The sequence below is a fragment of the Pongo pygmaeus genome, chromosome 9 (genome assembly GCF_028885625.2).
Source record: "Pongo pygmaeus isolate AG05252 chromosome 9, NHGRI_mPonPyg2-v2.0_pri, whole genome shotgun sequence".
In the NCBI taxonomy this organism is placed as follows: Eukaryota; Metazoa; Chordata; class Mammalia; order Primates; family Hominidae; genus Pongo; species Pongo pygmaeus.
Window position 1 is genome coordinate 127,209,948 of NC_072382.2, and position 17,134 is coordinate 127,227,081.

The 17,134-nt window shown below is 44.5% G+C and overlaps 1 protein-coding gene across 15 annotated transcripts in view; it reads right to left on the reverse strand.

Annotated features, from left to right (window-relative positions):
- Positions 1-17,134, reverse strand: part of FEZ1 (fasciculation and elongation protein zeta 1) — a 140,560-nt gene that overhangs the window by 1,776 nt on the left and 121,650 nt on the right. For 7 of the 15 annotated variants that reach the window (XM_063671577.1, XM_063671576.1, XM_054437479.2 and 4 more), the window contains 6 exons: positions 15,859-15,945; positions 12,912-13,080; positions 8,289-8,560; positions 6,600-6,680; positions 4,812-4,887; positions 972-1,037 (listed from right to left, as the gene is read on the reverse strand). In XM_063671577.1, coding sequence (XP_063527647.1) covers positions 972-1,037; positions 4,812-4,887; positions 6,600-6,680; positions 8,289-8,560; positions 12,912-13,080; positions 15,859-15,945 — 751 coding nt within the window. Of the gene's footprint in view, positions 1-171; positions 294-971; positions 1,038-4,811; positions 4,888-6,599; positions 6,681-8,288; positions 8,561-12,911; positions 13,081-15,858; positions 15,946-17,134 lie in introns of those variants that run through there. The other 8 variants (XM_063671582.1, XM_063671581.1, XM_063671584.1 and 5 more) reach the window with 4 other exon arrangements.

The following is a 17,134-nucleotide window of genomic DNA, read 5'->3' on the forward strand; positions in this document are numbered from 1 at the left end:
ACTAAGAAACTCTTGGCTGGGCACAGTGGCTCATGCCTGTAATCCCAGCACTTTGGGAGGCCAAGGTGAGTGGATCACCTGAAGTCAGGAGTTTGAGACCAGCCTGGCCAACATGGTGAAACCCTGTCTCTACTAAAAATACAAAAATCAGCTGAGCATGGTGGCAGGCACCTGTAATACCAGCTACTTAGGAGGCTGAGGCAGGAGAATTGCTTGAATCCAGGAGGCGGAGGTTGCAGTGAGCTGAGATCGCGCCATTGCACTCCAGACTGGGTGACAGAGCGAGACTCCATCTCAAAAAAAAAAAGAAACTCTTAATTATTTTTAGTTGTGAAATGGTATTGTGGCTATGTTTTCCTCAAGAGTTCCTATGTTTTAGAAATGCATACTGAAATAGTTATGAATGAAAAACTATGACAGAGATTTGCTTTAAAATAACATGGGAGGGGAGAAGTTGGGTAGAGACGTAAATGAAATAAGTCCGGCCAGGACTTAATAACTGTTGATGCCGACTCATCAGTACCTGAGAGTGTATTATGCCATTTCCTCTACTCTTGTATGTACAACCAGTTTCCATAAGACAAGGTTAAAAAGTTATGAAAGGGTGTAGTCAATTATGTCTCCAGCTTCCTTTCAAGTGCTTGAAAAGTATTAAACTATCATCAGGCTTTATTTTTCCCAACTAAATACTAAGTAGCCCAAACTGTGCAGAATTTTCACAATAAGTCCTTTGTTGGTTTGCTGCTCCAAGGAAAGTCACTCTGGTGACTCGGGGGTGATGGAATCTCCTCCTGCGGCTTCCTGGCAACACCCAAAGGGAAAACCTATTACTGCAAACCCTCACAATTGTCCCTGATTTCCCTGGCCCCTGCCTGCTCTGCTCTGGCATGGGCAAGCTGGGAAGGTTCCCTAACTGGAGCAGGAGCTCCAGAGAACTCCTTCTGCTCCAGGAGGCCTGGGGCTGCTCTTACCTTTTAAAATGTAGTCCGTTAGCAAAGTAGGCACCTTCTCATTATCCTCCTTCATGGCAAAGAGAACTAGGAAAGGAGAGAGAGAGAGGAGCTAAGATACCATCTGGTAATGAGGCTCGCTTCTAGGGCCACATGACCCACCAGCCCAGAGTGAGAGAGAAATGATTCAGAGGAACCAGACATTTATTGACTATTGAGCAAAAGTCTAGAAGCCTCTATCAAGGGTCAGCATTCTGGGGGCAAGGGCTAAAAAACTACCTATCCGGTACTATGTTCACTACCTGGGTGACAGGTTTAGGTTCAGTCGTAACCCAGACCTTGAGCCCAGGAGTTCAAGACCAGCCTGGGCAACATGGCAGAACCTCATTTCTAATTAAAAAAAAAAAAAAGATAGCTGGGTGTGGTGGCACATGCCTGTAGTCCAAACTACTTGAGAGGCATCATGCAATATGCCCCTGTAACAAACCTGCACATGGTGATAGAGGAGAACAGAGCAAGAGCCACAGTGTTTGTCTCTAGGTAGTGGACCTATTGGTGACTTTCTTTTCTTTTTTCTTTTTGAGACAGGATCTCGCCCTGTCACACAGGCTGAAGTGCAGTGGCATGTTCTCAGCTCACTACAGCCTCAAACTTCTGGGTTCAAGTAATCCTCTCCCTCTCAGCCTCCCAAGTAGCTGAGACTTACAGGCATGTGCCACCACGCCCAGCTAAATTTTTTCTTCTTTTTTTAAGTAAAGATGAGGTCTTGCCATGTTGCCCAGACTGGTCTTGAATTCCTGGGCTCAAGCAGTCTTCCCCACTTGGCCCCCAAAGTGAACTGTGATCATGCCACTGCACTCCAACCTGGGCAACAAAGTGAGACTCTGTCTCAAAAACAAGAAAAAGACCAGCCTGGACAACATTGCAAGACTTTGCCTCTACCAAAAAAAAAAAAAAAAAAGAAGAGGAAGAAAAGCAAAATAAGAGAGAGCTATATGTACAAGACATAGTTATCAGTGAAGAAAGAAGGTTACAGAACATGTATTAACTTTATAATTAAATGCTAATGTTCATAGAAAAAAATCTAGAACAATAATACATGAAACTGTTAAGTGGTTATCTCTAAGTGTAAGACAATAGGGGATGTTCTTTTCTATGCTGCATTTCTGTGGGGTCTGGCTTTTCTCAATGAGCATATATTACTTTTGTAAGCCGAGAAAACACTAAAGATCAACTGGCACTGATAGCTAGGGTCAGGAGGCAGCTGCAACAGTGGGATTCCCACTTCATTTCGATATCCTTGTCCTCCTTTGATTACCTTGCCTAGTTTCAAGACAGGGTAATGAAACTTGAATCCAAGAATTAGGAGTGAGTGAGGAAGAAAATCCAATGGTGGCGTGAGTCAGTGGCCAGGTCCAGAAAAAGAGACTCAAACTGAGGCCATTGAGGGGTTGGTTTGTTTCTGTTTTATTTCTTCTGTATCTTTAGACATGTATTCATCTCAGCTTAAGTGGATTCTAGGCGGTCCTGGTTTCTTCTGGGATTTTTGGGTTTTTTTTTTTTGAGACGGAGTTTCACTCTTGTCATCCAGGCTGGGGTGCAATGGTGCGATCTTGGCTCACTGCAACCTCCGCCTCCCGGGTTCAAGCGATTCTTCTGCCTCAGCCTCCCAAGTAGCTGGGATTACAGGCATGCGCCACCACATCTGGCTAATTTTTTGTATTTTTAGTAGAGACGGGGGTTTCACCGTGTTGGCCAGGCTGGTCTCTAACTCCTGACCTCAGGTGATCCACCCACCTCAGCCTCCCAAAGTGCTGGGATTACAGGCGTGAGCCACCGTACTCGGCCTGTTTTATTTTTTTCTGCATTTTTAGACATGCTTTCATTTCAGCTTAGTTGTCAAGAATACTTTGCAGCTGAGCATAAGCAGACTAAATGCTACACCAGAAAGATCACGTAAAAATACAATAATTGCACTTGCCAATACGTATCTAAATTAATCTCCAAAATCTAAAATTTACAAGGATTGGCTAGTCGCAGGAGCTGGTCTTTGGCCTATGTACTTGGTTCAAAGAGCAGAAGAGAGAAGAGGCATTGTTCACAAATTCATATGAGGATCTGCCAAAAAAGAGAGGCTTCATAACCTATAGGAGAATTGGTATTCAGAAAAGACGGCAGTTTTTTTTCTAAAAGCAATAAAATGTTGGAACGTAGCATATCCACATGGTAGAAGAGATAGCCATAAAAAGAACATTAACAAAGTGTTAACTAATGTGACTAAAATCATGACACAAAATTTTATAGCCAGTATAATCTCAACTATATAGAAAAGATACAAAATATTATGGCTGAAAAGCACCAAAATAGTAACCATAGTGGAGTGAACAATGAGTTATTTATTTTTCTTTGTTTGCTTTTCCTTATTTCCAAAGTAGTCTAAATGATGGATATACTCTAGGTATAATTTTTTTAATGAACTTAAAAAATGTAAACAAAACCACTCAAAATAGAAAAAAAGTCTGTTTCTTAATTAAAATGAAAAGATTTCACACTGAATTCCTGAATGGGTATCTGCAACAAATTAATAGCTATTTACTTTTTTGAGCTATGATAGAATACTTTACATATATCAACCTTCATAATTTGTCCAAATTACTTTCCAAATGTAACTTGTGTGAAAACACAAACATCTATAAATGTCAGTTCATCTCTATTTTCTCCCTTAAAAAAAAAAAACACTTCGTGCATATTTATGTAAATAAAGGAGTTTACAATGAGTTAAGGACAAGTCACTGTACTTTGATTTTAAAATTCCTGATTCTCAAGGGCACAGTAGTGTCTATTGATGCAGGCATGATGTAGGCAGGATTTCTGTTTGCCAGAACCTCCTGCTTTCATTCTCCAAATTGATAAAAAATGAAACGTTTGGTCACCTTCAGCACCAGGGCCTAGCAGGTATCCATCCTCCTCAGCTGAACAGAAGCTCAACTTCCCTTCCCCTGGGGTATCCAGTAGCCCCGCACTGGCCCCTTCCCTCCAGAACAGGCTGCAGTGGGCGGGGCCTCGTTAGCTGTCACTCTCTGCAGGGCACGGTTGCCAAGGAAATGGAATTTCCCTCGTGATCCTCTGGGCCTGTCACCACATCTCAGCCTAGGATTTTTCTCGTCCTAAGAGGGCCAAGCTGACACTGATGGCTAACACCATGTGCCCCCCAGCCCTTGGGGGTCGTACTGTTTGATGTATATAAACAGTTACTGTCTACAAAAGGCTCTTTGTTACACACTGTTTTCCCTCGTAGTTCAGAATGTTTATTAATATTTGACAATGGAGCAAAGTGGAGGAGAGGAGGCAGTCACTTCCTGGAAGGAAAGCTAGATTCTATTTTTTCCAGTCAGCCTTACCCCACCCAAGAAACCTTGCTTCTCATTAAAAATACAGCCAGGCCCACAGACCGGGCGCCCTGCTTCAAGGGGCACAAGTGCCGACCAGGCAACCTCAAGTTGCAGGGAGAAAGAAAACAGGAAGGCAGAGGATGCCAAGCCTTAAGAACTGCAGGGGAAAACAAAAAAGTCCCCTGCACCAGCACCCCAACCTCTTTCACCAGCTCATTTTTTTTTTTTTTTTCCCAGCAGGCCTCTTCCCTTATGGGAACCAGGAGAAAGAAAAGACAGCTCTGGTTATCACTGCAGAGTATTTGAATTTTACACTGTGCAGGAGGATGTGACACAGTAATTTGGAGGGTATTTTGGCCCATCTAAACCTGCTTTGAGGAGTCTCGGGCCTGCGGCACGGAGGTACAACGTACAGGCAGGAAGGGAGAAAAAGGAGCCGCTGATCTGGCTGAGAACAAGAGGAACTCACTGTTTGTCAGCATCTGCAGGTCTTCCACTGAGGGAGGAGAGGCTTTCTTCTCGTAAGGAATGACTGTGTTCAGATACTGCAAGACAAACAGCATGCAGGGGGCTTGAGACAGAAGACATGCTTCCTCTGGGTTGAGATTTAGCCTTTCTCTAAGACACATGCTGCAAATCTGACCTTCTCTGAAACATTCATGGTCACTGGTACATCACTGTTTCAGAACTTCTTCCCCATCTTTAGGGAATGTCTCTTTAAAAGTAAGACTTTCCCACATTTCTCTCCAACCCAACTTCTAGATTCTTCCTACACTACAAACTTCTCTGTTATTTAGGAATCCTGGGGAGCTTTTTCTCCTTCAGACTGAGAGCAGAGAATATCTCCAAGGGGATTATGTTTTCTTATTCTTTGCAGTGCAATTTGAGAAGGAATTGTTTCTCTTTTGTCAAAAAGGATATGCAAGAGAACCTCAACCCCACCCAGGGTCTCTGATGTCAGATTTGCTCCCTCTGCTGGATGTCAGGTGCTCCTACAACAAAACCAGGATCAGGGCCTAGTGGGCTGTCAAAGGAGTCTCAAGGAAGCCTGAGGTGGTGAGTGCCAGAGCTCCAGATCAAAGCTAAGAAGCTCACTTTTTTTTTTTTGAGACAGAGTCTCACTCTGTCACCCAGGCTGGAGTGCAGTGGCTTGATCTCGGCTCACTGCAACCTCCACCTCCCGGGTTTAAGCGATTCTCCTGCCTCAGCCTCCCAAGTAGCTGGGATTACAGGTGCCTGCCACCATGCCTGGCTAGTTTTTGTATTTTTAGTAGAGATGGGATTTCACCATGTTGGGCAGGCTGGTCTCGAACTCCTGACTTTGGGTGATTTGCCCACCTCGGCCTCCCAAAGTGCTGGGATTACAGGCGTGAGCCACCGCGCCCGGCCAGAAGCTCACATTTTAGTCTTGGCTCTGCTACTGACAGTGTGTGTGGCTTTGGAAAAATGCCTTGAATCTCCAGGCCGTAGTTCTCACTACCATAAAACAAGAGGACTGGGATCGATGCTGCTAAAATCTCTTCCCCTTCTCTAGACTCTCTAGAATTCTAGAGTTCTAGAATTCTGGCACTTAGAATTCAGCTACAAATATGTTTAAAACATATACACTTTCATGTACACTCATTCCACCATCTCAAACTTTCTGTTCACGTGCCAGCCATGTCTATTAGATTATACACTCCATAAGGGCAGGGGTCAGGACTTTTCACCTTTGCACCTGAGGGCCTAACAACAGAGCTTAGCACATAGCAGGCGCTTGATAAAAGTTGTGAATGCTGTCTTAATAACCAGAAATGCAAGCTATGTCACAGGGAAATTACTGAGCCAACAAAAAGCCACAGCATGGGTTAAAACCAGAGCTGGGCAGCTGCAGAGGCAGTCTTAGTGGGAATGGCTTGGCGGGTGATCCAGTGTGGTGGAAAGTTAATTAAACTCTAGGATGGGATCTATCATCAAATGGACTCCCTTTTAATGCATTTCATCCTTAAAACAACTTAATTCTTAGATCTACAAGCAGTGTTGAATTTTAAGTCTTGCCCATGTCCTAGAACACTAGAGCTCAAAAAAAAAAAAAAAAGTTCTCCTTTTAAAAAGATATTCTCTGTTCCTCCTTAAGAGGAGAAGAAAGTGTTAGGACCCCTAACCCCCTAAATAAGTGCTGGGATAATTCTGGTGAGTCACTGTCCCCCTGCGTTGTTGGGGAGGCCAAGCTGCAGGAGCCTAGGAAGAGAGCTTGGAGCAGGGAAACTGCGCGTACCTGTTTGTCAGTTCCTGAGGAGCCAAAGGTCTGGCGGATGCCACTCTGCAGAATGTTGGAGATGCCTTCCATGCTGAAGCGCTGTGGGGGAGAGAGACACTCAAGAAGGGCAAATGCTTCTTGCTCCATCGTCACCACACCCAGGGACCTCTCAGCTACCAGGCTGTCCCAGATAACGCCCCAGGGTTCTGTGACTAGACAGTAAGTGTAAGACATTGGCTTACAGAGACAGGCCAGAATTGAAGCCTGAGCTTTGCAAGAATAAACAGTCTCAAGAAATCTTATCTTAGTAAGTCCCTCAGGGCTACAAGACCCCTCTGCATCCCCCAGTTTTCCTCCTTTTATCCTCCATCATGCAAATAGAAAAATAAAGCAGTTCAGTCAAACTTAGATGAACCATGATGCAAAGATCTTAGGGGAAAACAAAATGTTCAGCTATCAGAAAAGGCTGTCTTAAAGCAACTGTCCTGATGGGGGAAGTTTTTTTCAAAATGTGTATGCGGAGAACTAATTCCGTAGGTCTGTGATAGAGCCTAGGGAAAGGCATTTTGAAAAAGCTCCTTAGATAATTCTACTGAGCTCCCCTGATTAAGAACCATGAGTGGCCAGGCGCAGTGGCTCACACCTGTAATCCCAGCACTTTGGGAAGCCGAGGCGGGCAGATCACGAAGTGAGGAGTTTGAGACCAGCCTGACCAACATGGTGAAACCCCATCTCTACTAAAAATACAAAAATTAGCCAGGCGTGGTGGCGTGAACCTGTAATCCCGGTGACTCAGGAGGCTGAGACAGGAGAATCGCTTGAACCCGGGAAGCAGAGGTTGCAGTGAACCGAGATCACACCACTGCACTCCAGCCTGGGCAACAGAGTGAGACTCCATCTCACCAAAAAAAAAAAAAAAAAAAAAAAAAGAACCATGAGAACCACGGGTTTGGGCATCTTGTCAATAGAACAATAAGGCATCTGGTGCCAGGCACGGTGGCTCACGCCCGTAATCCCAACACTTTGGGAGGCCAAGATGGGCAAATCACCTGAGGTCAGGAGTTTGAGACCAGCCTGGCCAACATGGTGAAACCCCATCTCTACTAAAAATACAAAAATAATCCGGGAGTGGTGGCATGAACCTGTAATCCCACCTACTAGGGAGGCTGAGACAGCAGAATTGCTTGAGCCCAGGAGGCGGAGGTTGCAGTGAGATGGTACCATTGCACTCCAGCCTGGGCAAAAGAGTGAGACTCTGTCTCAAAAAATAATAATAATAATAATAAGGCATCTGATCATTTTCAATCACTGAAACACCTTAGCACACCCTAAAGAGACCAGTCAGGACTGGAACCTGGGACACAAGGAGGGATTTGGACCCAGAATTCTGAGGTCCATCTCAAGACTCCCAACACGAAATACCCTCACTCCACTTTCTTTAAGGTCTTGCCTACAGAGAACACAAGCCAAATTCAATTATTTCCTAATGTTTACACACTGTCTTCTGGGGTTAGACTGTGAGCCCTTTGGGGGAGTGGAGGAAACAGGGGATATCTTCCCGCTTTCTGACCCCCATCTGTCACAGTGTGCTGCTCACCACCACTGCTCAGTAAACATTGATGAGTCCCCTGCAGGGTTGGTAGGGCACTGAAACGGGCAGGGTTGGAGGTTCGAGGCACCCAGTCTTCTGCCTGGTTGTTCACCTACCTTGAGAGGCATCTGGTTTCCCTTCTCTATCCGGCTGCTCTGCAAGCTCAGCCCTTTCTCTTTCCGCCTCTTTTTCATCAGTTCTCGCTGCTCCTTCTGCTTGTTCTGAACCTCAATAAGCACCGTGATAAAGGAGTTCTTCACTTCCTTCTCAAACTCCAGCTCGTCCCGGCGGGCCAGCTGCTGCACCAGCTCCTCCGAGAAGTCGCGGATGGCACCCTCCACCTGGTCCAGCAGCTCGGTCAGCTCAGACCCAGACATGTGCCTCAGCCCTGCAGGGGAAGACCGTCTCCCGCATAACACCTGCATCCACACCAGAGCCCGCTGGGGAGGCTCCTGAGGCCACCACCAATCAAGATGGGACTGCCCCTCAGAGGAGACCTATTCCAACTCCTTAAAGATCCAAGAAAGACCTTCACAATTTAGGGGCTCGCCAGGAATGCGGGGGCCTGTGTACTGACTGCAGAAGAGAACACCCCTCTCAGGAAACAAAGGAGGAAGAAGAAACAGCCCACAAGGAAGTCTGTGGACTCTATTCTCAAAGATAGGGATGGACAGACAGATCCTTTGTTCCTTCTATTTTCTATCTGTGTCCATAAGATTCCTTGTGTGAAATGGGTCAAGAATTGGGGATGGAAAAGTGATGGGAGGGAGGTTTTTGTCATCCATACTGAAGAGCAATAGAGATGTTGGTGCTTATTCCCAAGAACTGATCAAGATATAGCATACGGCAACAACAACAAAAAAGCCGACCATCTGAGCCCCTCTTTACATCTCTAGTCCTGTGTTGCAGTGCATGTATTCAAAAATATATGAAACCTGGAAGATTAGTGACTATGCATGAAAAAATAAAGCCTAGCGGGTCAGCATACGGCAGTCAGCTACTTTCAAAGAAAAGGGAAGCTGAGACCATGGGAAACATATAACTTTAAGAAGTCTCCTAAGACTTCTTTCATTTAAAATAGATTTGGATATTTTATTCCAAATTTTTCTGTTTACATATTATATATTTTCATAGTTGAGATTATACTTGTATACAGGTCTAAATCATGCTTTAAAACTTTATACACTTTAGGCCAGGAGCGGTGGCTCATGCCTGTAATCCCAGCACATTGGAAGGCCGAGATGGGCGGATCACCTGAGGTCAGGAGTTCGAAACCAGCCTGGCCAGCATGGTGAAACCCTGCCTCTACTAAAAATACAAAATTAGCCAGGCATGGTGGTGCCTGACTATAATTCCAGCTATTCGGCAGGGTGAAGCAGGAGAACCGCTTGAACCTGAGAGGCAGAGGTTGCAGTGAGCAGAGATCACGCCACTGCACTCTAGCCTGGGCAACAAGAGCAAAACTCTATCTTAAAATAAAAATAAATAAATAAATAAAAACTGTATACCCTTTAAGCATTTTCTGATTAAAAATTCTTTTAAACACTTAAAATTTTAGGCCAGGTACAGTGGCTCACACCTGTAATCCCAGCACTTTCAGAGGCTGAGGCGGGTGGGTCACCTGAGGCCCGGAGTTCGAGACCAGCCTGGCCAACATGGTGAAACTCCATTTCTACTTAAAAAAAAAAAAAAAAAAAAAATATATATATATATATATATATATATATATATACACACACACACATATATATAATTTGAAAAAATAAAATATGCTTGGGAAACATCTTTTAAAGTGTGTCTCCATCTAATAGTATCTTTTTGCGGCAGGGGAGGAAGAATTGATGGATTGATTGGTTTTTAATTTTTAATTTTTGTGGGTACATAGTGGGTGTATGTGTTTATGGAGCACATGAGATGTTTCGATGCAGACGTGCAATGCATAATAATCACATCATGGAGAATGAGGTATCCACTCCCTAAGGCATTTTTCCTTTATGTCACAAACAATCCAATTATACTTTTAGTTATTTTTAGATGTACAGCGTCTAATGGTGTCCTTCACTTTCACCTCAGAATCCATTTCCCTCTTCCTCTTTGTTTCTGCTTCGCCCGGATATTTGCTGACTTGCTTGGGCTTTCTCCTTATTCTGCTCTTTGGAGCTGGCCTCTCCCCCTTCTGTTTTTTTGCCATTTCACTCTGCATTTCAGCTGTTTTCACAAGTCTTTTGCTGAACGCGTCTATCTTTGGGACCTTTGTGTGGCTGGGAAAGGCCTGACAAGGGCAGTGGGGAATGCAGCGAGGCAGCCAAGTCCAGTTCAGCACCGAGCAGACTCTCTGCCGGCCACCTCCTGCCGCTGCTATTCAGAGCCAAAGTCTGACTTGCAGGATGCAGGCCTCCAGATTCTGCCTCTGCTTTCACCACTTCTAACCCGCGGTTGACCTTTGAACCCTGACCAACCCACCTTCTCCCTCCCCTGTTTCTAAGTTCCCATCTCCCCACGGGTGGATCAACTCCTAGAATGGGGCCCCTTCTGCAGCGTGGGCATTTGATACCCTGCAGCTGGTGAATTGTTCTGCCTTTGCTGTTACACTTTTTCATTTCATGCTTCATCCAGCCGTTTCTTGTGCACAGTCAAAATTACTATAAACCTGTGTCAGAGAGTTAAGAGAATGGCCTCTGGAGTTAACCTACCTGGCTTCAAATGTTAGCTTCACCCCTTATGACTTCTGCATGGACTAAGCACAAATACAAATTTTAAATGAGAGGCTTGATTCTCCCCGTTGAAAATAAGGGAAGAGACTTTTCCTCTCCCCCACCTCTCTTTTCTTTCAGAATTTTTTCTACCTATCCTTTTCAATCTCTCAAAGATTTAGATTAAATCTTTAAAATAAACGTATGTTACATTTACACTAAATTATTGTCGTGGCTAAATAAGCCTCTTGTCATTCTTATAATTCAGGAGGGTTTCTTCAAGGGCCTGGGGGTTACTGCTTTGAAATATAATCATCGGGCCGGGCGCAGTGGCTCATGCCTGTAATCTCAGCACTTTGGGAGGCCAAGGCAGTCGGATCACGAGGTCAAGAGTTCGAGACCACCTTGGCCAACATGGTGAAACCTCATCTCTACTAAGAATACAAAAATCAGCCAGGCGTAGTGGCACATGCCTGTAATCCCAGCTACTCGGGAGGATGAGGCAGGAGAACTGCTTGAACCTGGGAGGCGGAGGTTGCAGTGAGCAGAGATCATGCCACTGCACTCCAGCCTGGGCAACAGAGCAAGACTCTGTCTCAAAAAAAAAAAAAAAAAAAGGAAAGAAAGAAAAGAAAAAGAAACATAATCATCTCTCATTGTTCTGAGCAGAGGGGTCTAACTCCCTTCCAGCTCCAAATTGCAAAACCTACTCAATATAATGGGTTCCATTTATCCACTTAGCTACACAAGAGTGAGACTGCTTTCTGTCTTTGCAGTCTCTTTAGAGAGTTGTCTGTGATGTGGTTCCCATCCTGGTTTAATGCTTATTCAATAATAAAATAGTTTTCTAGGCCGGGCGTGGTGGCTCACGCCTGCAATCCCAGCACTTTGGGAGGCCGAGACGGGCGGATCACCTGAGGTCAGGAGTTTGAGACCAGCCTGGCCAACATGGAGAAACCCCATCTCTACTAAAAATACAAAAATTAGCTGGGCATGGTGATGCATGCCTGTAATCCCAGCTACTCGGGAGGCTGAGGCAGGAGAATCGCGTGAAGCTGGGAGGCGGAGGCAGAGGCTGCAGTGAGCCAAGATCATGCCACTGCACTCCAGCCTGGGTGACAGAGCGAGATTCTATCTCTAAAAAATAAATAAATAAATAAAAATAGTAATAAAATAGTTTTCTTTCTCATCTGTCTTTGTGGAGAGGTTTTCTGAACAGGAAGGAAATCTCATTTCTAATCATATTTCCCTAACAGTGGCCTTGGACAAGTCATGTAACCTCTGAAAGACTCAGTTATTTTGATCCAAATGGAGCTGATGTGAAGATGAAATGAGATTAGGCATAGAAAGTCTTAGAATAAGGCCAGGCACAGTGGCTCACACTTGTAATCCCAGCACTTTGGGAGGCTGAGGCAGGCAGATCACTTGAGGCCAGGAGTTTGAGACCAGCCTTGCCAACATGGCGAAACCTCGTCTCTACAAAAATACACAAATTAGCAGGGCGTGGTGGCACGTGCCTGTAGTCCCAACTACTAAGGAGGCTGAGGCTTGAGAATCACTTCAACCTGGGAGGTGGAGGTTGCAGTGAGCTAAGACCATGCCGCTGCACTCCAGCCTGGGCGACAGACAGAGAGAGACTCTGTCTCAAAAAAAAAAAAGAAAGAAAGTCTTAGAATAAGGTCTGGCACATAGAAAGCACTTCAAAAATATGAGCTGTTACTATTACCTTTTTTATTCATTGATTTTATGGTAGCATCATTCATTGCTTTTATATAGTAGTTCAGATTTCTTCTGCTTATTCTGCCTTAGTCTTGTTCTTTGGTTAGTTTTAACATTTAAATTTTGCTCGACTACCTTATTCTTTTCTCAAAAATGCAAACTTCTCTCCTGATGCCGAGTAAGATAGATATTGCTGACCACCTAGATCTGCAAGGCTCTGCTCTGAGGCAGTCAGAGTTCTATTAGCCATGTACAAAGCACACGGCCCAGAGCCTGGCCCCGAGCAGGTGCTTCCTCCTTGGCCAGCCCAGCGCCCAGGGCCCTCACCTTCGTAGGACCAGTTGTTGTTGAAGGTCTGTGTCAACGCCTGCATCTCCTGCAGGAGGACCGAGTCTGCCTGGGAGGAAGTTTCTCCTCCATCCTCTTCTTCCAGAACCTCCTCTTCTTCCTCAGGGTCTGGGGAGTTCTGCATCATTTCCTCAATCTCCTCAATTACCTGAAGAAGGTACACGAGAGAGTGCTAACTCTGTTCTCTGCTGGAGGGGCATTCTGGCTTGAATTTTGATCAGTTAAGGATGTTTCTAATTAGCTATCTGAAAATTTCTAAAGCAATATTGTTTTTAAATAAATACTGAATAATAAAAATAGTTCCAACCAAAGGCTTGCATACACTCTTTCTTTAATGTAAAGCACTCTTTAATGTAAAACCTCTTCCAAGAGCTCCATTTAGATAAATGACTTATTGGAAATAAGCTACTCTTTCAGGAAGCAAGGCAGAGCTGCCTGGAAGGGAACATTTACTTCAATTTGCTGAGCTATTTCTAAGTGGGAAAATATTTCATTCACCCAACTTTAACACAAAACCCAGTCCATTAGTTGTCATAATACACATGACTGTAAAAAACAGCGTGCTCCTAGAACAACACAAAATGGGGAGGAAAACAGCTATTTCTCCAGAATTCACCTAGACAAGAACTGAAGCTGCCCAGCAACAAGTGAAAATAGAGATAATGAAATAATAGAAGGATAGGTGGAGTCTAGAGAGCAGCAAGTAGATAAGAACCCCAGCTCTAATCTAGACTATTGACAGGAGCCAGCTCCCAGAAGTGGAGGGAAAATTAGATATCTGCCAAAAGGAACAAAAGTGAATTACTAGCTGGGCATGGTGTCTCATGCCTGTAATCCCAGCACTTTGGGAAGCCGAGGCAGATGGATCACTTGAGCTAGGAGTTCAAGACCAGCCTGAGCAACATGGCGAGACCCCATCTCTGCAAAAAACAGAAAAATTAGCCATTTGTGGTGACGTGTGTCTGTAGTCCACGCTACTTGGGAGGCTGAGGTGGGAGGATGGCTTGAGCCCAGGAGGCGGAGGTTGCAGTGAACTGAGATTGGGCCACTGGACTCCAGCCTGGGCAACAGAGCCAGATCCTGTTTCAAAAAAAAAAAAAAAAAAGAAGAAGACTGCTGCTGAAAGCAAGTCTTTAGATGAGTTTTGTCACAACCTTCACCTTTGTCTGTTCTCCATGGATGGACTAAGTCCCCGAGGCCAGCATTGTAGTCTTTGAGGTGGTTTCTTCACAGTGGTAAGGGGTTTCAGGGTCTCCTCCTTTAGAATAATTTCCATTCTTATTCCCAAACCTTTTCACCTCTACTCACAAACTTAAGAAATACCCAGTCTTTGACTACTGAAAGCCATTTTACAGAATGCAACCAAATGACACAAGTCCCTGTCAGGGTCTTATGGCTGAATGTCTTTCCTCTAAGAGTAGTTATAATTGAGTTCATATCATTGAATTGTAGTTCCTCCTACAAGTCACAAGAATAGCTATTAGCCCCTATTTTTAAAAATCTGGTTCTCTTCAGTCTCCTAATCCTCACGTGTTTCAATTCCCACCTTTTTATCACAGATATGAAAAAGCACCGTTGCTGCTAAAAAGCACTTTCTGGCACTGAAGCCTGCCAGTGGAGCTTTGCAGAAAGACATTGTGGAAACTTGTGTAGTATTTAGCTCAAAATAAGCACCCATAAATATTTGTTGGCTAAAACATTGAATAAGGAATCCAGAAACTGAACATTATCCTCTCTAAGTAATAAATTATTAAAGCTATGATGCTCTCAATTGAGTGCGAAGCACTCTATCTTTTTTCACAAAGTCGAAGTGGCTCTAAGACTCCTTTCGGAAGGCGCAAAATTTTGAGTGTTCTATGAAATGTAAGAATATATCCATCACACAAAAGCCTCATCTGTCACTTCTTTTTTTGGGAAAACAGGTATTTGGGACCCTTGTTTAAGTGTCTTGACTCCAAGTACAACGAGTTTCAAAAAGAAGGCTTAGCAGGATTGTAGCTACTAAATACTATGCCTGTCTCTGGCTCCTATCAGAGACTGATCCCAACTATCCCAAGTGTCAAGAATGACATTCATGTTCACTGCAGGTGGGCAACCTGAGGCAGAAAGAGAGATGAAATCCCTTATCAAAAATACTCTGAGTTGGACAGGCACCGTGGCTCATGCCTGTAATCCCAGCATTTTGGGAGGCCAAGGCGGGTGGATTGCTTGAGTCCAGGAGTTTGAGACCAGCCTGGGCAGCATGGTAAAACCTCATCTCCACTAAAAGTACAAAAAATTAGCTGGGCATAGTGGTGCATGCCTGTAGTCCCAGCTACTTAGGGGCCTGAGGCGGGAGGATCGCTTGAGCCAAGGAGGTTGAGGCTACAGTGAACCCTGATTGTGCCACTGCACTCTGGCCTGGGTGACAAAGTGAGACCCTGTCTCAAAATGAAAAAAAAAAAAAAAAAAAAAAAAAAGGCCAGGCACAGTGGCTCATGCCTATAATCCCAGCTCTTTGGGAGGTTGAGGTGGACAGATCACTTGAAGTTAGGAGTTTGAGACCAGCCTGGCCAACGTGGTGAAACCACATCTCTACCAAAAAATGTTTTATAAAAATTAACCAGGCATGGTGGTGCATGCCTGTAGTCCCAGCTACTCGGGAGGCTGAGGCAGGAGAATCACTTGAACCCGGGAGGTGGAGGTTGCAGTGAGCCAAGATCACGCCACTGCACTCCAGCCTGGGCAACACAGCAAGACTCTGTCTCAAAAATATATATATATATAAAGAAAAAAAGAAAGGAAAAATACTCTGAGTCATGAGCACAGGCACCACATGACCACATATCTTTCTTCCGCCTTAAATGGATGTGGCAAGTGTGTTCTCTTGAGCTTTTTCTCTATCAAAAGAACAAAAGGTCCCAATAACCTGGAGAGATACTTATACCTGATCTGCTGTGAGCAGAGGCTCCTCGTTGATACCAGAATCATTTTCACTCTTCTCATTGAACTCTTCCTCTTCTTTCTCATGGATCTGGAGAGGAGGTGGGGAGATGGAATTCTGGGTGACCATCAGCAGAAGTGGGATTGCCTCTAGTCTCGAGAATGGATGATACTGACTGGGAGGCCACTCCAGCCAGCTGCTGTCTAAACAGTGGAGCTGAAGAGGTGTCCAGAGTTTCATCCAATTCCAAACATATCTTTGCCCCATCACTAACTCCAGCATGCCAGAAATCCAGCAGCACTGAATCCAACTTGGCAGGAAAAGACAATAGGGGAGTGGCCAGCACCATTCTGACTCAAAGGGAACAGCACTGTTTTTCAACCCACAGACAGGTCATCCTGGGGTGAACAAGGCACCTTCTCCAGGTAAGTGACACTGCAACCAACTGCAGCCAAGGTGCCCTGATTTTGTTAAGGAGTTCCAACCTGGGGGGTTGTTTCCAGAATTCGTCTTACTAGGCATTTTAAGGAATAGGTTGTTCTAGTCCAAATAATGATGACTTTCAGAATTTGATGAAATGCCATCCTGTTACTGGAATCCAGGCGTGATGTCATAGCTGATGGCAGATGTAAGAAATCTGCATGGGACATGCCACTGAATAACCTGACCACATGAACTAAACAACAACAAAACTACGAAAGAGAACCCCATTTATCTCATTTGCCCTGTGTCTCTATAATTCCATAATCCCAAATAAGATTCTCAAAGTTCACAGCCATCAAAATTCTAGATGTTTAAATCTAACAAGATACTCAAAGCATATCTGGCTTAACTGACCATATCCCAAACTGCCATAGTCTAGGATTTACATTCAAGTCCCACACAAAAGTTAATCACTAAACACCTAACAAGCTGTATGTCTAGAAGTCTGATTTGAACGTCATCCAAGGGGGAGGCAGGAGGTGTCTCTAGGAAATCTCTCTGCTGAGTCACCTCTCATCCAGGAATGAATCCTCCTTGCGCTCCAGTAGCTGGCACACTGATTGGCCCCTTCCCTGGGGCTTGTATTCTGCCTTTTCTAACAGGAAACAGCTCAGCTCCAATCCAAGCAATAATGTCAGAGGTAGTCTATCCTCAGAAACTTCTCCCATCTTCTGTGAGCTTTGCCTTGGCAGACATCCCTAACAGCACATCACCTTTTATCTCCATTTGCTTAAAACCAGGACTACATCATTAAAAAAGAAAAAAAAATTAAGCAAATATATCTCAAATGCCATCT